Raw genomic sequence first — 26,425 nt, forward strand, 5'->3', positions numbered from 1 at the left:
TGGATTTTATTAACTATGTGGTTAATAACTATCCCCTCAAACTATTTGGATACTTAATCTACTCCACCCAGATATTTTCATTAATCAGTTTCCTGTACATTCCCTGTATTATATTCTTTTCGAGTGTTTTGTTTTCTTCCTTATATGAAACTACCATGTTTTAAGAATTGAGTCATTTTCCTATTAATATAATCTTGGTTTTCCCAAAGGTGAAAATCTAATCATTTTTCTATACTACCTTGCATTCAACATATCCATCTACATATACAGAAGAAATTGTGAGAATGGAGTAAATTAGAAAGATGCTACCTCTAAATAGTATTTTAAACTTTGTAAAATCTCTTTATATTAACTACACTCTTAAAATGTGAAAAAATAAATCCTGAAATAACCAGATCTGTATTTTAAACTATTCAAATTCATGGTTAAAATACTTATATATATGTGTGTGTATATATATATGTGTGTGTGTGTGTGTGTATATATATATATATATTTTTTTTTTCTTTTTTTTGAGACAAAGTCTCACAGGCTGGAATGCAGTCACACAATCATGGCTCATCACAGCCTTGACCTCCTGGGCTCAAGCGATCTCGCACCTAGCCTTCTGACCACAGGCATATGCCACCATGTCCAGCTTATTTTTATTTTTTGTAGAGATGGGGCTTCTTACATTGTCTAGGCTGGTCTTGAACTCCTGGGTTTAAGCAGTTCTCCCACCTCAGCCTCTCAAAATGCTGAGATTACAGACATAAGCCACCACACTCAGTTATTTAATATTTTATTATCTATCTCTTTTACATAACTACTTGCAAAAAAACTAATATGACAGAGTCAATGTATTGTATGGTTATAAACAGAAACATATCTGTAAACATTAGTATTATAAGCAATATAATATTAAAGGTGGTTATCTATTTGAAAACTCAGAAGGCAGTGACTTCTACAATTAAATTTCAAAAAATCAAAACATAAAACATTATTAGCTTCAGTTACTATAAATAAAGCATCTGCATCTTAATTTTAGAGCTAATGGTAAATTTTAAATAATTGCTAAATTTCATGTAATCCGTTAAGATATATTTTGTTAACATTTAGAAAAGACAAGAGAACCAAAACCAATGTATTAAAGGAGCTTTATAATTTAGCAAAACTTTCAACTTACATGTCTCTCAAACATTACTGACAAACATAATGACTGCTTATGAGAAAATTTGCATATGTCATTCTACAGTAATGTCATTAATATACTATTTTTAGTTTCCAAGGGAAGATCCTAAGCATTACAAACCCTTCCGTTAGCATTTCTTCGTGTATGCATGTTCCTACTTCCTGTTCAAACATATGCTGTAACTATTCAAGTCTGTCTTTTCAAAATAAAACTGATTACCCAAAAATTCAAAAACCCAACACCCAAGTGATATTAGGCACATATCGCGTGAACTTGACAATCTAATGACGAAAAGCAAATTTAAGAAGTAAAAAAATTAACATATTTAAATTATAATTTGCACATCAGATTACTTTTTCAGATGTGTCAAAGCTCACAGATAAAAGTAATGAAAATAAATGTAGTAAAATACATTTTAATTTTACCTTCATTATAAATTAAAATGAGGCATAAGAAAAACATTGAGACATAATATGTACATATGGAAAACTGGCCACTGAAAGATGTAAATAATTCATACAATATAGTGTAAGCTTTAATATATAAATCAGATGTCATTTCAACTGTTAGTATCAGTCTAAATTTTACAATGTGTATTAAAATATTAAAATGCTAAAAAAATCATTGCGATATAGAATACACTGTGGGAAAATACATATTTGTGACTTTATAGACAATCTAAATTAATCCATTCTATACAATAGTTTTCTAAAATATAAATGGCACTTTACATGCAAAAGAACATACCAGCTGGATGACCTCATATAATACATCAGAAATTAGGAGAAAACCTCCTTTTAACAAGACAGTTACACAGCAGAGGTGGAATGTAGAATCAGATTTTGCCTTAATACAATCTTGGATAAAATTAATTATGAAAAAGGACAGTTTCTACTACTTTCAATTAGCATTTTAAAAAATAAAATCTATTGTGATTTTATATTTTCTAATTGTATCACAAACAGAGAAAACATAAAAGGGAAAAGACAGAAACAGAAAACCTGATGATCTTTTATAAATTTGAAGCATCAGCCCTGCCTATGGGTTGCATTTAGGCTGCTTTTTTGTTGACATTTTCCCAAATTACTTCTGCCATTCTGAATTGTGCATCAGCAGTCAGATGAGTTTTGCAGACTTCATTATGCCATTGTGTAACCATAGCTGCCACAATGTAGTGCCACAAGAAGTCTGTCCTTGAGTATTTCTTTACTTGGGTATTCAGGTAACTTGAGCATGTTGATGCTTTAAAAGAAAAATACACCACCATTAAACAGGAAATCTATAAAATTTCTGATTGTTTTGTCTAGAAGTTAAAACACTATTCAAAATTAACATAAAACCATCCTCTCAAATTTGCATTCAAATTGAAAAACCCTAAAGTGGTATTTAAAAAGAAGAAAAAATCTGCTGCATTGCAGTTTCTTTCAGCATGCAAATGCAGTGGAAGAAAGTAAGTTCTTTTCAGCTTAAAATAAATAAGCAATAGGGCAATTTAGTTTGAAGTGATGGTGTGTAACTCAGTGCTACTTATGATAGTGTAACTTCGGTGATACTTGAACTATAGTCAATTAAATTGTAGGGAATTACGGTTTCCTCAAACATTTTCCCTCCCAAAAACAGGGGCACAAAAAACTACATAATTAGTTATCAATGATTCCAAAATCCTAGAGAGAGATCACAGCTGAGGTTTTCTTCTCAATGCAGCAACAGTTAGACCTCTGATCATTCAAAATTAATCAAAACAATTTGTAAAGCATTTAAATAAACCAATTCAACATACCATGTGCTTGAAGTTGGCAAAAGATTTGGAGTATATGGCACAGCAGCGATTGTAAAGTTTTGCAATCCACTTCCACCCATGATATTAGCAAACCCACCATGTGGGACCCTGGAACTAAGAGTTTGTATCTTAATACATTGTAATCATGAAAGAAAGATATTCGTGACAGATAAATTTCAAGTTCTAAGTTAGGGTAGAAATATATCCAACTCTAGGACAATGACAACATGACATTTTTTAGTCTACAAAACCCCAACTCATTACTGTAAATTGCTTTGTGATTAGTTAGCAAGCTTCCATGGAGACACCCCTCCACATTTCCATAGCTACACTACGCTTGCAACTGGCCACAGCACATACCTCAATATTGCATTTAGCATGCTACATTTACAATTATTTGCTTTCATGTGGCTCTTTATTGAAGTGGGGCTTATTTGAGGGTCCAAACAAGTCATATTTACATCTATATCCCTGGGGCTAGCAAAATGCCTGGAGTAGACATTCATTAAATTGTTAATAGATTAATATTTGATTGATTAATTCAAGCAATAAATGCTCTGACATGTAATCCAAATGATTTCCTTGTTTGTGAAAAATATCTAGGCCCTAAAGGTTTTTTGTTTTGTTTTCATAGTGGAAAACTGAAAATTCTTTATGTTCCTCTTTGATTTGATATTCAGAATATCAAACATATTTTTCAAACATCACCTAACATAAAGAGGCCACAGGAAGGCTAACATATAATGCATAACACATCAGTAGAAAATTTAATCTTGGGTACATGACTGTAGAGGATGTAATTACAACTTCTCAAGTTCTACATACATCAAAAATAAAATTAATATTTCTTCTAAAGTTAGCCTGTGTATGTACCATGATTAAACTGATACTAAAAAACATTCTATTGCTTTTAAAATGAGGTGCTGTAGTGCTTTTTGGATAAATTAGAATAATGACAAAGGAACATTTAGTGTATAGATTACTAAATATATACTTGCAAACATCTGAATAATTTAAAATACTTTCTTAAAAATATGATTTATAAAATAAAGCATAGGTTAGTTCACCTAAAAACAAAGTTGAACCTCAAATAGCCTAAACAGTCTAGAAAAAAAAAGAACAAAGGTGGCAGACTCACATATCCTGATTTCAAAACTTATTACAAAGCTGTGGTAATCAAAATAGTGTGATACTGCCAAGTAAAGAGACATATGAACTAGTAGAATAGAATAGAGGCCAGAAATAACCCCTCACATAAATAATGAAATGAGTTTCAACTAGAGTGCCAACAACATTCAAAGGGGAAAAGACAGTCTTTTCAACGAAATGTGTTGGGAAAACTGAATATTCACCACAATGAAAATGAAGTTGGACCCTTACTTTACACTAAGTAACTTAAAAACTAACTCAAAATGGATTGAAGACCTCAATGTAAGAGCTAATACTATAAAACTCTTAGAAGAAAATGTAAAGGAAAAGCTTCATAACACCGGATTTGGCAATGATTTATTGAATATGACACCAAATTGATATCGAGAACATATAAAGAATTCCCACAACAACAACAAAAAAAACAGACGCCTGAGCTCAAGTGACCTGACCGCCTCAGCCTCTCAAAGTGCCAGGATTACAGGCACTACTATAAATGTCTTATCTTTAATACCAAAATAAATCTTTAATACCTGAAACAGTGGAAAGGGTTTTTGACAATTCAGAGTAATAATTCCTCATTTTAGTTATCTTTAAGCCATAAAAACAGGATATATTAAATTATTTCCATATTATCATAAAAATACTGCTTACTTGCCAGTAACAAACTGCAAGAGAAGTACCGTGCCCAGACTATTAATTTATTCTTTAAAATTAGATCTATAGTGTGGCCCCAACTATTTTTCTAACTATACATTAGAAANATTAAGGATTTTAATTTTCTCCTATTTTCTCCATTGTCCAAATTTTCTACAATGATTAAACACTACTTTTAAAATAAAAAAAATTTGGATCTTAAAAATTATAGGCCAGGCATGGTGGCTCACGCCTGTAATCCTAGCACTTTGAGAGGCCAAGACGGGTGGATCATGAGGTCAGGAGTTCAAGACCAGCCTGGCCAAGATGGTGAAACCTCATCTCTACTAAAAATTAAAAAAATACAAAAATTAGCCAGGCGTGGTGGCAGGTGCCTGTACTCCCAACTACTTGGGAGGCTGAGGTAGCAGAATCGCTTGAACCCAGGGGGCGGAAGTTGCAGTGAGCCAAGATCAAGCCACTGCACTCCAGCCTGAGGGACACAATGAGACACTGTCTCAAAAAACAAAAATATATATATATGTATTTTATATAGATACATATTCACAATTATGGTTTTTAAATATGCAGAAAAAACAAAGAAGTAAATATATCAAATTTTTTATAGTGGTTATGGCTGAAGGACTGTGGTTTTTCTTATTCTAACTTTGTTTTCTAACTTTCCTAGGAGAAATATGTACATTTATAACGAAAAAAACTAAACTACATTTTCATAAATAGAAGATAAAATTCTGTTATCCAAAATGAAAATCAGACTTTTTTTTTAAATCTTTCAGAAATATAAGCTAAAAGATGGTTAAATCATCTAGTTTTCTAATATCTATTATATTTAACTGGTTTCAAAAGTGAACTTTTCAGAGAAGTATGGTACCACAAATTAATTTTTAGGCCATGAATCTTGACACTTTAAAGTTTACTTTGAATTACAGAAAAACTGTTGTGTATGGGTAACATAGAGTATGTGTATGAGTTACCCAGGATAAACTGAACTGCCTTACTATTAAACCAAACCAGCAATATACAAATATTAAACATTTGGCTACTATCCTTGACCAACCTGCAGAGCAAAAAGATTTCCAAATTATAAAGTGCAATATACTAATAGTCCTAATTGGCGATCCTTTTTAATATATCAAATAAACATGATTGATCACTACTATAAATGTCTTATCTTTAATACCAAAATAAATCTTTAATATCTAAAACAGTGGAAAGGGTGGTAAGTTACTGACAATTCAGAGTAATAACTCCTCATTTGAGTTATCTCTAAGCCATTAAAAGCAGAATACATTAAATTATTTCCTTATTATCATAAAAATACTGCTTACCTGCCAGTAACAAACTGCAAGAGAAGAACTCTCTCCTCTTGAGTAATGTCTTCCACAACTTCCCAGAACCACTAACAACAACAACAAAAAAGTTAGCTCATATTTCACAGCAACTGCAGACTTCTCAATACCAGAGAAATATGTAATCTTCATAAAGCACATTTTATTCTATGAAAGTCGTTTACCAAAAATGATTTCATGCAAAGCTTTCATATGCACTGTTCCCACAAGAATAATTTGGGGAAACACTTTACTTTGTTAATTAATGTAAGTTTTCATTCAATAGTGCTGAAAAGCTTACAAAATTAAACGGCAAAACTTAACTTCATTCTAAGCTCTAGAGAAATTTTACCTGAATAACTGGATCTTCTCTTTCATAGCCACTTGTGTATTCTGTATTTTTTATCCAATCACTCACATCAATTTCTGGCATGCCAGAAAGCAGTAGCTCCTTGGGGGAAGAAGAGAAATATTTCAATAATTTTCTTTAGGGAAAAAAGTTATTACATTTAAATGGTAAATTTGCCTTAATTAGAAACTAATCCCACATGAAACTGATACATTTTTGTGACAGTTCCTGCATGTCATCCAATAACAAGCATTACATGAGAGAAAATTCTTGACGCTGATAATCTCAAATATTGTAAGATGTGGAGATGTTTCCACATTGACACAACTTCATTAAAACATAAGAGATTATAGTTTATATGTTTATGTGTGAACATATGCAACAACAGTTTATGTGTGCAAAAGTTTTATGAACATCTTTGATTTACTTTATATTTTTACAACTCTTTGCAAATTTGTTAACTTCTGTAAGAAGACAGTATTCTCAACATGGAAGTGACAACAAAGACCTGAATAAATACTTGACTAAACAAGCAGAAAAGCATCAAGAAATCTTTATCATGAGGAAAAGGAGGTAATATAAAATAGTTATGATTTTAAAAAATATTTAGGCCTTTTAGGAATTCTCTTCTGGAATAATTTGGATCCTTTAAAGTCAATTTTCTCCAAAGTCAAAAAAAAATGCAATTTTCCTAATGACTTGATAGGTTTCTTTCATACAGGAAGATAATCAAAGACACAACTTCTCAATCATGTAAGTAAAAATGAAATTAAGAACGGCAAAGTATTTGCCTTTTTGTTTTCCAAGGGAAAAGAGGACATGAAAAGAGCCTGTCCACTTCTCTGAATCAGTCCATATTTCACAGTTAGATATGCTTACATAGACAGGGGAGGCAATGATTGGCCTACACTTTACACTGATGAGCCAGAAAATCCATCAGGATTTTTTTTTTTTTTTTTTTTTTTTTGAGACGGAGTCTTGCTCTGTCGCCCAGGCCGGAGGAGTGCGGTGGTGCGATCTCGGCTCACTGCTAGCTCCGCCTCCCGGGTTCACGCCATTCTCCTGCCTCAGCCTCCCGAGTAGCTGGGACTACAGGCGCCCGCCACCACGCCCGGCTAATTTTTTTGTATATTTAGTAGAGATGGGGTTTCACCATGTTAGCCAGGATGGTCTCGATCTCCTGACCTTGTGATCCGCCCACCTCAGCCTCCCAAAGTGCTGGGATTACAGGTGTGAACCACTGCACCCAGCCAGGATTTCTTATTACAGGGATGTAGATACAGTGTGATTCAAAATCATGTCTCCTATAGTAACTACTCATAACATATAGCTGACCTTGTACCTTAAATAAGATTGATATAAGGCAACATCTGAGAACTCTTGAGGGTTTCCGAGATTTTTCTGTGGGTCCATGAGGTTCTCCCTTTTCCAACTTATCTGTATGAGGTTGGATTTTCTTCATATATTTCAACCAAACAACATATCAAAACAGATTATACACAAAAGCAGTTATAAGAGCCCATTGTCTTCTATTAAGCTAGACATTAAAGAAATTTGCAAAACTGTAAAACAGTACCAATCTTCCCATTATTTGTTTTGTTCTAGAAAATGCAATTTTAGTTTTCAAATGTTCTCTATATTAACATAATAATAGATTATTTTATGTGAATAAAATATTTTACATTTCTGTTTTAATTTCAAGTACAGTAAATATAGATTGACATAACCCACATAAACAAAAACTCTTTTGTTGCAAGGGGTCCTAAGACCAAAAAGTTTTAGAACTGCTAGTATAGGGTGTGTTTTAGTCCTCCTAGTAACAGTATTATAGAATCCTCTTTCTAGATGAAGACAGTCTAGTTAGTCTACATTGACCACCCCCAAATACATTCTCTAGCTTCCTTTGCACTGCAGACTGGCTGCTTTGCCTGCTGGTTCTCTTGCCAGCTGGCTTTGGATTGGGTTTGGAACCTGGGAAACACAGGCAGTTAGTTTGGAGGTGAGGGTACTCTCTGCTCCCCCACTGCTTCAGCACCTCTTTGCAGTAGCTATGGCTTCTCAAGTATGGCTACCACCAGGTGGGCCCTCCTTGGCGGTTCAGGCTCCCATGGGGCTCTTCACAGTAATTCCTCTACCTGTCTCTTCAGTCCTAGGGATGATAAAGGCTTTCCCTGTTGCCAGTCTGTGGATGTCTCACTAGACCTTGTTTATTCTTAACACTGCCCATATCTCTGTAATAGTCCCTTTGTTAAAGTTTCAATATTTGAACCATCTGGAGAAATTCTGTTCCCTGGCAGGACTCTGATACAGGTTTGCTAAAAGGGAGTGGGATAAGCTTTACGCATGTCTTACAATTCATGAGTTTAATCCTTTTCCCTTCTAGGCTGAAGATAAGCTTTTAATAATATTAAGTATGTTTTCATTATTCATAATTATGAATAAAAATGACTAATACTACATTCTCTGAAGAAATTTGAAGCACTTCATGAATATCACATTAATTGTTACAATTTTTTTTTTGAAGAAGAGGATGAAAGGATCTTTATTATTCCACCTAACAACTGGGCAAAAAAAGTTACTAAATTGACCAAAAACAAATAGATGAAATGAGAATTCCAGAATAAAAAGTACATATAATAAAAATTTTAAGTCCCAATCATTTTTTTAAAACAAAATAACTGAATTCATCTGTTGGAACTGTAAGTTATATAACTCATACTAATAGTTAGAAACTGAATCATGCAAGTATTCATAGCCATCAGCTTACCCAGCATTGCATGACTCAACGTTTTTATATTCTGGTTCGTTCTTTTTTTTTTTTTTGAGACGGAGTCTCGCTCTGTCGCCCAGGCTGGAGTGGAGTGGCCGGATCTCAGCTCACTGCAGGCTCCGCCATTATCCTGCCTCAGCCTCCCGAGTAGCTGGGACTACAGGCGCCCGCCATCACGCCCGGCTAGTTTTTTGTATTTTTTTAGTAGAGACGGGGTTTCACCGCGTTAGTCAGGATGGTCTCGATCTCCTGACCTCGTGATCCGCCCGTCTCGGCCTCCCAAAGTGCTGGGATTACAGGCTTGAGCCACGGCGCCCGGCCTATTCTGGTTCTTTCATGGATAAATTCACAAGCAGCACAGTATGGAAGAACAGTCCATACTCATCTCTTGACTTAGGACTGCCTTCTATCTACAATGGATGACTATACCTCCAGTTCAGTACACTGGAGCTATTCGATACCTTCTCCTCACTAAAACTCTAGAATTTAACCTGAATCTTTTAACTCAGATGCACATCTAGCTTAGACGTTTGCACCAAATTTTTTACAAGTTTCCGTTCTCAGTGTAGCATAGCACTCCCCTATGAAAGACTCAAAGTCACACAAAAGGTTCTGAAGTCAAGTCCCTCTGATTACTCATGCCACCAAGAAGCAGACTGAAAACACCGATGAGATCTGAGGTCAGCGAACATGGGTTCATAGCCTACCGCTAACACATGCTCTGTGACCATGAACAAGTTCCGTATCTTCTTTGGCCTAGTTTTCTCATCTGTAAAATGGGGACAATCGTACTCATCTCAAGAGATTTTTTGTGCGTTTTTAAAATTAATACATATAAAATACTTGGCAAATACTAAACGCTTAATAGTAATTATTATCACTGCATAAATCAAGACCATGCCTACAATGTTGCTCTTGCCAAATGTGAATCAGCTCAACTTAGTAAAGTCAGAGTTCAAGACAAACCAGGAATCCTGATCTAAATTTTAATGTTTAAGAGCCACAATTAAAAACTTACCAGTAACAGACCTAAATGTGAAAGATAAAGGAATAACGCTTTTAAAAGAAAACACAGAAAACATCTTCACAGCCTTGGAGAAAGAAACAGTTTCTTAAAAAAGACACAAAAGTTTCTTCCATTAAAAAAAAAAAAAACTGATAAACTGAATTATGTTAAACCCCAAAATTTTTATGCACTGAAAAGATCTGAGTAGAAAATATTCATAATACATATATCTAACAAAAGACTCTTATAAAAGAATACATAAAGAGTCCTACAAGTCAGTAAAAAGAAAAAAAAAAACAGAAAACACAATAGAAAAATGGACAAATTACTTAAATAGACACTTTGAAAACAGAGTACACAAATGGCTGTAATCATAAAAGGTGTGTAACTTCATTAGCTACCAAATAAATACAAATTAAAATCTCAAGGAAAGACCACTACTGAATTACCAGTAAGGAAATGAAAAAGATGGAAAATTATCAAATGCTAGTGAGAATGCAGAACACCCAGAACTCTCACACCTACTAATGGGAGTGTAAATTGATGCATCACTTGGGAAACTATCTGCTCGTATCTACTGAAATGGGATACATGCACAGCCTATGTCCCAGCAATTCCACTCCAAGGCATATAACCTACAGAATGCATACTTAGGTTTTCCTAAAGGCATGTTTGTAGCAGCAGTACTTCAAAGAGCCTGAAACTGAAAAGTACCCACTAAATGTTCATCAAGAATAGAAAAGACTAAAGGAAACTGAAATGCTATACAGCAATAAAAATGAACAAATTACCAACTGCATGCAACAATATGTATGATTCCCACACAAAAAAAGTTGAGCTAAGAAAGCCAGATAAATTCTATTTACATAGTTCTAAAATACGCAAATCTCATCTATGATTTTAGAAGTCAAGAGAATGGTTACTGTTAAAGTGGGAGAATGACTGGAGGGGGATGACAGAGTGACATACGGGGTGCTAGGATTTCTGTTTCTTCATCTGGGTGTTAATTTCATGGGTATGTTCAGTTTGTTAAAACTTATCAAGCTATACATTTATGATGTGTGTCCTTTTCTGCATGTATATTATAATTCAAAGTTTTATAAATTTATTGATATCAGTAAATTATAAGGCAAAGCTTTCATCAATTATTTTTGTTGTTGCTATTTGTTTTTTACATACATAAAGGTTCAGCAAATAATTAATTCTCTGTTTTGAATTTCAAAAGGCTAATTTAATCCAAGCACAGTACAGGAAAAGTCAGATTTCAGTCAGGTCTGATAATATAACAGCTCGAATAGTCCTCCATTTTTAAATGCTGAAAATAACTTCTACTGTTACATAAAAACTAGATGAATCTACGCTAACTGAAGCCATTAACTGTACAGCTAAAAAACAATCAAAAAAACCTCAAAACTTACATTTAATGAAACTAAATCACAGTGGACTTCAAAATTAATTAGCAAATTTTGTTCACTGCTAACATATACTATGAATGATAAATTTAAAATACTGATACATATGTAAAATTAAAGGTATATATTAGTATCTGTATCCATATACTAAAATGAAAGGCATAAGGTAAAACTAATTTTCTGAGACAGAATAAAAACTAAATAAAATATTTCCACTGATCTGGGACTTACTATTGCAAATTATATTTTTTTAGATAAGAAAGCAACTATATTCTATTTAAAATACTGTGCTTTATTTAGATTTAGACAACTCAAAGAGTTTAAAATAATTCTCCAAATTACCAAAACTAAAGAGAAAAGAAAATGGAGAAAATGCAACAAAAATCATATAAAATTAGAAATCCTGTTGGATCACAGTACAATAAAGGCAAATTAAAGTAGCAAAACAAAACATTCATTAGGGAGTACAGGACAGCAAAGACAATGGACTCTATAGGTTTGAAATAAATAACTATAAAATTATATATATGGCAATATAAGAAACTGGAGAAGAAAATACTATACAATAAGAAAAACCTTCTTAATTCTCTTTAGAAGTTTAAGAAGTTAGTATCAGCGCCCTTTATGTCATGTGATCAAATAAAAAATTCAGAAATAATATAGAATACTGCACATATAGGAAGACTGGCCTTCAACATCTCCCATATAGAAGAAATAGGAATATATTCCATTTTAGTTTGTCACCACCTCACCTCACTTCACATTAAGGAATTGCTTATCTGGTTATTAAGCTTAAGAGAAGGCACATCCATAAATTTTATATCAAATCTCTAAAAATGGACATTAAACCATTTTTTCTCATTTATACATTATTTCATTCATTATAGTACTCCACAATTATTTCTGAATTACATCACTAGAGTTTTGTGTTGTTGTGTTACAACATAAGAACTGATGTTTTTCCTTACCAATTCATATTCATCAAAAAGCTGTATGAGGGAGGGTGGAATGAACATATGAAAGCCCTGTAAAAAGGCATTGATCTGAGGCTGAATGGCTCTTGTCATTCGAAGTTCAGTAACAAGCTGGACGTACTCCGCCTATTGAAAAAGAAGTTTTCATAATGACTTTTAAAAAATATTTTACATACTTAATGTTAATACATTTCTTATTTAAGAGGTAAAGATTTAAATTAAAACTGACACCAACACTCATACATCTCAGCAAATCAGCAAGCCACCATTCACTAAGCTGTTCAGGCAAAAATTCTAGGGAATCAATCATCCATGACTTCTCTCACACCCTATTTCAGCTGATACTATCAGATTTACCTTTAAAAAAATACTCTCAATCTGACCTTGCCTCACTACCTTCATTTCAGCACACTGGTCCAAGCTATCATTACTTCTCATCTGAATTACTGCAACAGCTGATGTCCCTGTTTCCATTTTTGCCCCTGTACTGATGCTTCTCCACATCTTAGCCAGAGTGATTTAAAAATATATATATGTATATATACACACAGATATGTATGTGTGTGTGTGTATGTATATGTAAATATCTCAGATCAGGCAACTCTCTTGCTTAAAACCCTATAATGACTTCTCATGACATCTGGAGTAACATCCAAATTCCTTTCCTAGTCTCTAAGGCCCTAAATGATCTGGCCTCTGCTTTGCTCTCTGATCTCACTTCTTTCATTCTCCCCCTAGTTCATTCATTCACTTAAGTCTAGTTTCACCGGCCTTCTGGCTATTTCCAAAACACAAACTTGTCCGGGCCCCAGTGTGTTTATACTTCTAGGTCATTCTCACTGAAATGTCTCATTAGAATGTAATCTCTCTGCACACAGGGGCTTTGTTTTACCCGGATATATAGCAACTCCTAAAAAGTGGCTGCCACTTTGAAAGTATTCAAAAAGTATGTCATGAATGAATGCACACCATCATCAAATTCACTTAACACATACTTAGAACTTGATAAAATGGCTCTTTGTAGCATAGCCAATTTAATTCTGAGTTAAGGTAAGCTATGTATTCACCCATTTTATTTTAATATACATCATAACCATAGAAAATATTGTTACTTAAAATTTAACTGGTAATAAGCAGAGGGCATGGTGGCACATGCCTGTACTCCCAGTTACTAGGGGAGGCTGAGGTAGAAACATTGCTTGAGTCTAGGAGTTCAAGTATGCAGTGAACTATGACCATGCCACCACACTCCAACCCAGGCAACAGGGCAAGATCCTGTCTCTTAAGGAAAAAAAATAAAAAAAATTAACTGGTAATTTAAAAACTGTATTTTGGCTTAGAACAAAATGAATTATATACAGAGAGAAAGAGTATGTGTGTGTATACATATATAAACTATGAGATGTTATCATTTATATAGTTTTTAAATCATTATAAGTGAAACTTTGTGAGTTAAAAACAATATGCTGTAGCAGGTATATAGCTCCCACCTACTAGGAATTAAGACCCTAACAGGGAAGAAAGTCTGTTTTAGCCTTCTTCCTTTATTCTTTTTTTGGCACTCATCTGATGCTCTGTTCAAAAACAAACAAACAAACAAACAAAACCCAATAAAAAAAAAAAAACGGGGAAAAAAGACCAAAAAAAAAGGCACTGAGCCAGCAAGTTCTATATGACTGCTAGCTATGAACTCTTCACAGCCCTCAGAGCTACAAAAGTGTCACAGTAGACTCCTCACAGCTCTCCCAAAACCCTGTGTGGCTTCTTGTACAATTTAACACAAGGAAAGCTACCATCTCTGCTATTCAATCTAGTCTCACCCCAAATCCCACTTCCCACCAACCAAAGGTGCAAGTTTTTCTCTATTACATAGGAATTAATCAGCTACAAGTCACATACAGGCAGTTATTATAGAGAGGGAGACAAAAATGTGTACCCAACAGTCAAACTGAAACATACACTAAATTTCTAGAGTCCAACCCGAGAAATAACATATATAAAATATTTTATAGTGATTATAGCAGTGATATCTGCATTAGCACATGATTATATTTTAGTTTATGTCTACTCTCACTAACATTGTTCACTGGATGTACTAAAAGTTTTTTGCCCCCTTCATATAATTAATTATGCATCTGTGTTTTTTAAGATGTCAGGAAAGACCCTACTCTTCCCTAAAAAGACTTTTTCCCAAGAGGTTCTGGCTTTACAATCTTAAAGTGCGACTCAATAATCTCTGTGGAAGACCTTAACAAGTCATGAAGCATAAAAATAAAAGATTTATGAATTGCTCATGTGAACGTTACCTATTTTAATCGCATTCCATATCTATCAGAATAGTATATATTCTTTTTTTTACCAATTAATTCCTATTATTTCCTTCTACAGTCTATTTTTAAATTAATTTTTACAAATATAATACTCTTTCATCACACTTTTCCTTCCATTTCTTTTAGTATTTATTATTTTCCACATGTATTTCAGTAACCCAGTTCATAGCTATTGATATCAATTTGTGAAAATCAGTTCCTTCACATCCCAGTCTTCATGCTAATTAAGTAATTTAAATGTGAATGGCAGTTGAACTAAATTATTTTTCAATAAAATAATGAAATCCTAGCTATCATTAACCCTTAATTTTTCAGTAATATAAGAGTTTTTCAAATAGTTGAAAGATAGCTGTGTTTAATGGAAAACTCTAAGTCAAACTGCTTCTAAAATGTTTCCCTGCCTCGCTAAACAGTACATCTTCAAACAGAATAAAACAAATTAATATTATTTTGACAATACGATTATTACTATAAACACCCACTACTGTTACCCATTACATTTCAAGTGTTCATGTCGTATAGAAATACACTGGCTAAGCGTTCTAAGGGCAGAGCTTTCGCATCTCACTAGGACTGAGCTCCGGGGGTAAGGGGTGACCGCCATGTCTGGAGTTCAGTCAACTCAGCTGCTCCTGCCTGCCAGCTTTGGAGAATACAGGCAGTACAGACAAGGTAGTGTCCCATTTAACGCAGCACATGTGCTCTACCAAAAAGCAGCCAGACTGCTGCTTTTGGCAAGTCCCTGATCCCATTCCTTGTGACTTGTTGAGATCTCCCAACAGGGGTCTCCAGCCACCTCTTATAGGTGCATGCAGGCCAACAACAGGTAAGTACCTACCCCCTGGGACAGAGCCTCCAGAGGAAGGACCTGCCTGCCATCTTTGCTGCTTCATGGCCTTCTCTGCTGATACCTCCAGGTATGGGAGAAACCAAGGCAACTGGGGTCTGGAGAGGACTCCCGGCAAACCACAGCAGCCCTACATAGAGCAAAGTGGCCAGACTACTAAAAGAAAAACAAATGAACAGAAAACAACATCATCAACAAAAAGACCCCACAAAACCTCAGTTAAAGGTCAGCAACCTGAAAGAACAAAGGTAGATTAAGGCCAAAAAGATGAGAAAGAATCAATGCAAAAATGCTGACAACTCAAAAGGCCAGAGTGCCTCTTCTCCTCCAAATGACCGCAACGCCTCTCCAGCAAAAGCACAGAACTGGTCTGAGGCTGAGATGGCTGAATTGACAGAAATAGGCTTCAGAAGGTGGGTAATAATAAACTACACTGAGCTAAAGGAGCATGTTTTAACCCAATGCAAAGAAGCTAAGAATCATGATAAAACAATACAGGAGCTGGTAGCCACAACAGTCAGTTTAGAGAGGAACATAACAGACCTGATGGAGCTGAAAAACACAACATGAGAACTTCACAATAAAATCACAAGTATCAACAGCAGGACAGACCAAGTGGAGGAAAGAACCTCAGAGCCTGAAGACTATCTTTCCAAAGTAAGACAGGCAGACAACATTAGAGAAAAAGGAACAAAAAGGAATGAATAAAACCTCCAAGAAATATGGGATTATGTAAAGAGACCAAACCTACAACTGATTGGGGTATCTGAAAGAGACAAGGAGAATGGAACCAAGTTGGAAAACAGACTTCAGAATATCATATAGAACTCCCCCAGATTATCAGGACAGGCTAATATTCAAATTCAGGAAATGCAGAGAACCCCAGTAAGATACTCCACAAAAAGATCAACCCCAAGACCTATAATCAGATGTGTCTTCCCATCAGATTCCCCAAGGCCACCAGATCCCCAAGGCCCAAATGAAAGAAAAGCTGTTAAGGGCAGCCAGAGACAAAGGCCAGCTCACCTACAAAGGGAAACCCATCAGACTAATAGCAAACCTCTCAGCGAAAACCCTGCAAGCCAGAAGAGACTGGTGGCCAATATTCAACATACTTAAAGAAAAGAATTTCCAACTGAGAATTTCATATCTGACCAAACTAAGCTTTATAAGCAGAGGAGAAATAAGATCCTTTTCAGACAAGCAAAAGGTGAGGGAATTTGTTATACCAGTCCTGCCTTACAAGAGCTCCTGAAAAAAGAACTAAATATGGAAAGGAAAAATTGTTACCAGCCACTACAAAAACACACTGAAGTACACAGACCAGTGACACTATGAAGCAATCACATAAACCAAGCCTGCAAAATAACCAGCTAGCATCATCAAGACAGGATCAAATTCATACATAACAATACTAACGTTAAATGTAAATAGGTTAAATGCCCCCAATTAAAAGACCAAGAATGGCAAGCTGGATGAAGGGCCAAGACCCATCAGTATGCTATCCTCAAGAGACACACACAAGCTCTAAACAAAGGGATGGAGGAAAATTTACCAAGCAAATGGAAAACAGAAAAAAGCAGGAGTTGCAACCCTAGATTCTGACAAAAGAGACTTTAAACCAACAAAGATAAAAAAAAAAAAAAGACAAGGGCATTACATAATGGTAAAAGGTTCAATTCAACAAGAAGAGCTATCATAAATATATATGCACCCAACACAGGAGCACCCAAATTCATAAAACAAGTGCTTAGAGAACTGCAAAGAGACTTAGACTCCCACACAATAATAGTGAGAGACTTTAACACCCCACTAACAATATTAGACAGATCATCAAGACAGAAATTATTCTGGACCTGAACTCAGCTCCATATCAACTGGACCTGATAGATATCTACAGAACTTCCCACCCAAATTCAACAGAATATATATTCTTCTCATCACCACATGATACTTATTCTGAAATCGATCACATAATCAGAAGTAAAACTTTCCTTGGCAAATGCAAAAGAAATGAAATCATAACAAACAGTCTCTCAGACCACAGCACAATCAAATTAGAACTCACAATTAAGAAATTCACTCAAAACCACACAACTACATAGAAATTGAACAACCTGCTCCTGAGTGACTCTTGGGTAAACAACAAAATTATGGGAGAAACCAAGAAGTTATCTGAAACTAATGAGAACAAAGAGACAATGTGCCAGAATCTCTGGGATGCAGCTAAAGCAGTGTTAAGAAGGAAATTTATAGCACTAAATGCCCACATCAAAAAGCTAGAAAGATCTCAAGTTAACTACCTGACATCTCAACTAAAGAACTAGAGAGCCAAGAGCAAACAGACCCCAATGCTGGCAGAAGACAATAACCAAGATCAGAAGTGAACTGAAAAAGATAGAGACACAAAACAACCCTTCAAAAAAATTCAATGAATCCAGGAGCTGATTTTTTGAAAACATTAATAAAATAGAGAGACCTCTAGCTAAACTAATGAAGAAAAGTGAAAAGAATGAAATAAACACAATCAGAAATTATAAGGAAGATATCACCACTGACCCCAAAGAAATATAAACAACTGGCCAGCCACGGTGGCTCACACCTGTAATCCCAGCACTGTGGGAGGCTAAGGCGGGTGGATCACAAGGTCAGGATCACAAGGTCAGGAGTTCTAGAACAGCCAGGCCAGCATGGTGAAACCTCTTCTTTACTAAAAGCACAAAAAATTAGCCAGGCATGGTGGTGCATGCCTGTAGTCTCAGCTACTCGGGAGGCTGAGGCAGGAGAATTGTTTGAACCCGGCAGGCAGAGGTTGCAGTGAGCTGAGGTCATGCCACTGCACTCCAGACTGAGCGACAGAGCAAGACTCCATCTCAAAATAAATAAATAAACAAACAAACAACCATCAGATAATACTGTAAATACTTGTATGCACATAAACTAGAAAATCTAGAAGAAATGGATAAACTCCTGGAAACATACACCCTCCCAAGACTGAACCAAGAAGAAACTGAATCTCTGAATAGATCAAAAATAATGAGTTCTGAAATTGAGGCAGTAATAAATAGTCTACCAACTAAAAAAAAGCCCAGGACCAGATGGATTCACAGCTGAATTCCACCAGACATACAAAAAAGAGCTGGTACCATTTCTACTGAAACTATTCCAAAAAACTGGGGGGGGGGGGGAAGGGACTCCTCCCTAACTCATTTTATGAGGCCAGCATCATCCTGATACCAAAACCTGGCAGAGACACAACAAAAAAAGAAAACTTCAGGCCAATATCCCTGATGAACATCAATGCAAAAAATCCTCAATAAAATACTGGCAAATCAAATCCAGCAGCACATCAAAAGGACTATCCACCATGATCAAGTCTGCTTCATCACCACAATGCAAGGTTGGTTCAACATATGCAAATCAATAAATATGATTCATCACATAAACAGAACTAAAGACAAAAACCACATGATTATCTCAATACACACAGAAAAGGCCTTCAATAAAATTCAACATCCTTTCATGTTAGAAACTCTCAATAAACTAGATATTGAAGGAACATACTTCAAAATAGTAAGAGACATCTATGACAAACCCATAACCAACATCATACTGAATGGGTAAAAGCTGAAAGGATTCCCCTTGAAAACCAGCACTAGACAAGGATGCCCTCTCTCACCACTCCTATCCAACAAAGTATTAAAAATTCTGACCAGAGCAATCAAACAAGAGAAAGAAATAAAGGTATTCAAATAGGAAGAGAGGAAGTTGAATTATCTTTATTTGCAGATGACATGATCCTATAGCTAGAAAACCTCATCGTCTAAGCCAAAAAGCTTCTTAAGCGATAAGTAACTTCAGCAAAGTCTCAGGATATAAACTCAACGTGCAAAAATTGCTAGCATCCCCACACACCAACAACAGGCAAGCAGACAGCCAAATCATGAATGAACTCCCATTCACAACTGCTACCAAAAGAATAAAATACCTAGGAACACAGCTTAACAAGGAAAATGAGGACCTCTTCAAGGAGAACTACAAACCACTACTCAAAAGAAATCACAGAGGACACAAACAAATGGAGAAACATTCCATGTTCATGGATAGGAAGAATCAAGATTGTGAAAATGGCCATACTGCCCAAAGTAATTTATAGATTCAATGCTATTCCCATTAAATTACAATTGGCATTCTTCACAGAATTAGAAGTTACTACATTCAAATTCATATGGAACCAAAAAAGAGCACAAATAGCTAGGGCAATCCTAAGCAAAAAGAACAAAGTTGGAGGCATCATGCTACCAGATTTCAAACTATACAAGGATACAGTCACCAAAACAGCATGGAACTGGTACAAGAACAGACACATAGACCAAGGAACAGAATACTCAGAAATAAGATCACACACCTACAACCATGTGATCTCTGACAAACTCAACAAAAGCAATGAGAAAAGACTCCCTGTTTAACAAATGGTGCTGAGTGCTGGCTGAGTGCAGAAAATTGAAACCGAACCCAAGGCCGGGCACGGTGGCTCAAGCCTGTAATCCCAGCACTTTGGGAGGCCGAGACGGGTGGATCACAAGGTCAGGAGATCGAGACCATCCTGGCTAACACGGTGAAACCCCATCTCTACTAAAATACACAACTAGCCGGGCGAGGTGGCGGGCACCTGTAGTCCCAGCTACTCGGGAGGCTGAGGCAGGAGAATGGCGTAAACCCGGGAGGCGGAGCTTGCAGTGAGCTGAGATCTGGCCACTGCACTCCAGTCCGGCGACAGAGCGAGGCTCCGCCTCAAAAAAAAAAAAAAAAAAAAAAAAACCGAACCCCTTCCTTACACCATATATAAAAATTAACTCAAGATGGATTAAAGACTCAAATGTAAAACCCAAAACTATAAAAACCCTAGAAGTAAATCTAGGTAATTCCATTCAGGACATAGGCACAGGCAAAGATTTCATGATGAATACACTAAAAGCAATTGCAACAAAAGCAAAAATTGACAAATGGCATCTATTTAAACTAAAGAGCTTCTGTACAGCAAAAGTAACTATCAGAGTGAACAGACAACCTATAGAATGGCAGAACATTTTTGCAATCTATTCATCTGACAAAGGTCTAATATCAGAGTCTACAAGGAACTGAAATTTACAAGAAAAAAAACAACCCCATTAAAAAGTGAGCAGATGACATAAACAGACACTTCTCAAAAGAAGTGGCCATGTGGCCAACAAACATATGGAAAAAAGTTTAACTTCATTGATCATTAGAGAAATACAAATCAAAACCACAATGAGATACCATCTCATGCCAGTCAGAATGGCTACTATTAAAAAGTCAAAAAACAACAGATGCTGGCAAGGTTGCAGAGAAAAGGGAACCGTTTTACACTGTTGGTGGGAATGTAAATTAATTAGTTCAATCACTATGGAAGACAGTGTGGCGATTCCTCAAAGACCTAGAGGCAGAAATAGCATTTGACCTAACAATCCCATTACTGGGTATATACGCAAATGAATACAAATCACTCTACTGTGAAGATACATGTTCATGTATGTTCACTCCAGCACTATTCACAATAGCAAAGACATGGAATCAACTTAAAAGCCCATCAATGATAGACTGATTGGATAAAGAAAATGTAGTACATATACACCATGGAATACTACACAGCCATAAAAGGGAACCAGATCATGTCCTCTGCAGGGACATAGAACTGGAAGCCATTATCCCCAGCAAACTTAATGCAGGAACAGAAAACCAAATACCACATGTTCTCACTTACAGAAGTGGGAGCTTAATGATGAGAACACATGGACACATGGGAGGGAACAACACACAGTGGGGCCTGTCAGAGTGGGAGAATGGGGGTCAGCAGAACATCCAGAAGAATAGTTAATGGATGCTGGGCTTAATACCTAGGTGATGGGTTGATCTGTGCAGCACACCACCATGGAACACGTTTAGGTGACAAAACTGCACATCCTGCACTTAAAAGTTGAAGAAAATAAAAAAAAGAAATACATGAGCTACACTTCCACTGCTTATGAACGTACCCAAGTGACTTTAGGCCTTTGCATAACTATTCCAAGTATTGCATATATGCTTTTAAAAGGAAAGAGTGTGCACATGTAGATGACAATTAGTCCATAAAACACTGGCACAAAGAGTTGCATGATTAAACATTAAATATAAACCAAGCCTATCATCTCACTTCGTTCTAAGATAATTAAAAGTTTATATATTCTCAACATCAAAAACATGATTAATGTCAGCCCTCTGTATCTGTGGGTTCTGCATCTACGGATTCAACCAAATTCAAGACAGGAATATTCAGGGAGAAAAAATGGATGGTTACATTTGTACTGAACACGTACAGACCTTCTGCTTTGTCATTATTCCATAAACAATACATTATAACAACTATTTACACAGCATTTATATTGTATTAGGTATTAGAAGGATGTATGTAGATTACATGCAAATACCAGACCACATTCTAAAAGGGACTTGAGCATCCGTGGATTTTGATAAACAGAATTCTGGAACCAAACTCCCAGGGATACCAAGGGTCCACTACAGTTGAGGTGATGAATATGTTAATTAGCTTGATTTAATTAATCCACACTGTACTCCTAAGACACAAAATCACTTTTGTCCCATAAATACAACTATAATTTGTCCATTTACAATTAAAATAAACATTTTTAAAAAGAGCTGATAACAGTTGGAGTAGGGTATCTTTCATCTCTAACAGATGGCATATCCTAGGAAAATCATATTTGCTCCCACCTGAGTTTTTGAAGGCATAAAATACTAGAATCAAGGCTGGATGCGGTGACTCATGCCTGTAATCGCAGCACTTTGGGAGGCCAAGGTAGGCAGATCACCTGAGGTCAGGAGTTTGAGACCAGCCTGGCCAACACAGTGAAACCCTGTGTCTACTAAAATACAAAAATTAGCTGGGTGTGGTGGCATGTGCCTATAATCCCAGCTACTCAGGAGGCTGAGGCAGGAGAATCACTTGAACCCGGGAGATGGAGGTTGCAGTGAGCCGAGATCGTGCCACTGCACTCCAGCCTGGGTGACAGAGCGAGACTGCATCTCCAAAAAACAAAAAAAAAATTCCTCCAATGGGAACTCAAAATTATGTCACATTTCTTTTACAGGACTACATAGATACAAGAGAAAGGAGAGGCACTTTTAAGGATGCAACATTTTCAACAACTTATTCTTTATCAGTATATACTTTTAAAAGTCACAAACTAGTTATAAGAATTGATAGTCTGATAAAAATCCGATTACTTCAGTTCATTAGAACAAATTCAGTCACTGAAAATAGTGATCGAAGAGCCGCTTCCAAGATGGCCGAGTAGGAACAGCTCTGGTCTACAGCTCCCAGCGAGATTGACACAGAAGATGGGTGATGTCTGCATTTCCAATTGAGGTGACTGGTTCAATTCATTGGGACTGGTTGGACAGTGGGTGCAGCCCAAGGAGGGCGAGACAAAGCAGGACAAGGTGTCACCTCACCCAGGAAGCGCAAGGCATCAGGGGATTTCCCTTTCCTAGCCAAGGGAACTTGTGACTAACTGTACCTGGAGGAATGGTACACTCCTGCCCAAATAATCCGTTTTCCCCACGGTCTTCGCAACCGGCAGACCAGGAGATTCCCTCCTGTGCCTGGCTCAGAGGGTCCCATGCCCACGGAGCCTTGCTTGCTGCCAGCACAGCAGTCTGAGAATGACCTGGGTCACTGGAGTTTGGTGGGGAGAGGGGTGTCCGCCATTGCTGAGGCTTGAGTAGGAGGTTCTATGCTCACAGTATAAACAAAGAGGCAGGGAAGCTCGAACTGGGCGGAGCCCACTGCAGCTCAGCAAGGCCTACTGCCTCTCTAGATTCCACTTCTGGGGACAGGACATATGTGAACAAAAACCAGCAGACAGCTACTCCAGACTTAAACATCCCTGCCTGACAGCTCTGAAGAGAGCAGTGGTTCTCACAGCACGGCATCTGAGCTCTGAGACTGGACAGACTGCCTCCTCAAGTGGGTCCCTGACTCCTGTGTAGCCTGACTGTACACCTCACACAGGCAGGTGCCCCTCTGTAGCAAAGCTTCCAGAGGAAGGAACAGGCAGCGATATTTGCTGTTCTGCAGTCTCTGCTAGTGATACCCAGGCAAACAGGGTCTATAGTAGACCTCCAGTAAACTCCAACAGACCTGCAGCTAAGGGGCCTGTCTGTTAGAAGGAACACTAACAAACAGGAAGAGCATCAACATCAACAAAAAGGACATCCACACCAAAACCTCATCCATAGGTCACCAACATCAAAGACCAAAGGTAGATAAAACCACAAAGATGGGGAGAAACCAGAGCAGAAAGGCTGAAAATTCCAAAAACCAGAACACCTCCTCGCCTCCAAAGGAACTCAACTCCTAGCCAGCAACGGAACAAAACTGGATAGAAAATGAGTTTGATGAACTGGCAGAAGTAGGCTTCAGAAGGTCGGTAATAACAAACTTCTCCAAGTTAAAGGAGCATGTTCTAACCCATCACAAGGAAGATAAAAACCTTGAAAAAAAGGCTAAAATGAATGGCTAACTAGAATAACCAGTGTAGAGAAGAGCTTAAATGACCTGATGGAGCTGAAAACCACAGTATGAGAACTTTGTGAAGCATACACAAGCTTCGATAGCCGATTTGATCAAGTGGGAGAAAAGATATCAGGGATTGAAGATCAAATTAATGAAATAAAGTGAAAAGACAAGATTAGAGAAAAAAAGAAACAAAAGAAACTAACAAAGCCTCCAAGAAATACGGGACTATGTGAAAAGACCAAGTATATGTTGGACTGGTGCGCCTGAAAGTGACCGGAAGAATGGAACCAAGTTAGAAAACACTCTTCGTGAACAGGCAACGTACAGAATGGGAGAAAATTTTTTGCAATCTATTCATCTGACAAAGGGCTAATATCCAGAACCTACAAAGAACTCAAAACAAATTTACAAGAAAAAAACAACCCCATCAAAAAGTGGGCAAAGGATATGAACACACACTTCTCAAAAGAAGACATTTATGCGGCCAACAGACACATGAAAAAATGCTCATCATCACTCGCCATCACAGAAATGCAAATCAAAACCACAATGAGATACCATCTCACACCAGTTAGAATGACAACCATTAAAAAGTCAGGAAACAACAGGTGCTGGAGAGGATGTGGAGAAACAGGAACACTTTTATATTGTTGCTGGGACTGTAAACTGGTTCCAACCATTGTGGAACACAGTGTGGTGATTCCTCAAGGATCTAGAACTAGAAATACCATTTGACCCAGCCATCCCATTACTGAGTATATACCCAAAGGATTATAAATCATGCTGCTGTAAAGACACATGGACACATATGTTTATTGTGGTACTATTCACAATAGCAAAGACTTGGAACCAACCCAAACGTCCATCAATGACAGACTGGATTAAGAAAATGTGGCACATATACACCATGGAATACTATGCAGCCATAAAAAAGGATGAGTTTGCATCCTTTGTAGGGAAATGGATGCAGCTGGAAACCATCATTCTCAGCAAACTAAAACCATCATTCTCAGCAAACTATCGCAAGAACAGAAAACCAAACACCACATGTTCTAACTCACAGGTGGGAATTGAACAATGAGAACACTTGGACACAGGAAGGGGAACATCACACACTGGGGCTTGTCGTGGGGTGCAGGGAGCGGGGAGGGATAGCATTAGGAGATATACCTAATGTAAATAACGAGTTAATGGGTGCAGCACATGTATACATATGTAACAAACCTGCATGTTGCACACATGTATCCTAGAATTTAAAGTATAATTAAAAAAAAAAAAGAAAACACTCTTCAGGATATTATCTAGGAGAACCCCAACCTAGCAAGGCAGGCCAACATTCAAATTCAGGAAATACAGAGAACACCACAAAGATACTCCTCGAGAAGAGCAACCCCAAGACATTAATTGTCAGATCCACCAAGGTTGAAATGAAGGAAAAAATGTTAAGGGCAGCCAGAGAGAAAGGTCAGGTTACCCACAAAGGGAAGCCCATCAGACTAACAGCGGATCTCTCTGCAGAAACCCTACAAACCAGAAGAGAGTGGGGTCCAATATTCAGTATTCTTAAAGAAAAGAATTTTCAACCCAGCATTTCATATCCAGCCAAACTAAGCTTCATAAGTGAAAGAGAAATAAAATCCTTTACAGACAAGCAAATGCTGAGACTCTGTCACCACCAGGCCTGACTTGCAAGAGCTCCTGAAGCAAGCACTAAACATGGAAAGTAACAACTGGTACCAGCCACTGCAAAAGAAGCCAAACTGTAAAAACCATCGACGCTATGAAGAAACTGCATCAATTAACAGGTGAAATAACCAGCTAGCATCATAATGACAGGATCAAATTCACACATAACAATACAACTTAAATGTAAATGGGCTAAATGCCCCAATTAAAAGACACAGACTGGCAAATTGGATAAAGAGTCAAGTCACATCAGCGTGCTGTATTCAGGAGACCCATTTCACTTGCAAAGACACAAAGGCTCAAAAAAGAGGGATGGAGGAAGATATACCAAGCAAATAGAAAGCAGAAAAAAAAAAAAAAAAAAAAA

The 26,425-nt window shown here is 36.7% G+C and overlaps 1 protein-coding gene across 1 annotated transcript in view; it reads right to left on the reverse strand.

Annotated features, from left to right (window-relative positions):
• Positions 1-765: 765 nt before the first annotated feature.
• The window catches only part of HACE1 (HECT domain and ankyrin repeat containing E3 ubiquitin protein ligase 1), a 218,603-nt gene continuing 192,943 nt past the window's right edge, over positions 766-26,425 (reverse strand). Inside the window, 5 exon segments of the mRNA XM_017878558.1 lie at positions 766-2,413; positions 2,952-3,065; positions 6,086-6,156; positions 6,438-6,536; positions 12,591-12,722. Of these exon segments, the coding sequence (XP_017734047.1) occupies positions 2,311-2,413; positions 2,952-3,065; positions 6,086-6,156; positions 6,438-6,536; positions 12,591-12,722 (519 nt within the window). The 3' untranslated portion in view covers positions 766-2,310.

Source organism: Rhinopithecus bieti, unplaced genomic scaffold (genome assembly GCF_001698545.2).
Source record: "Rhinopithecus bieti isolate Rb0 unplaced genomic scaffold, ASM169854v2 scaffold_10614, whole genome shotgun sequence".
Taxonomy (NCBI): Eukaryota; Metazoa; Chordata; class Mammalia; order Primates; family Cercopithecidae; genus Rhinopithecus; species Rhinopithecus bieti.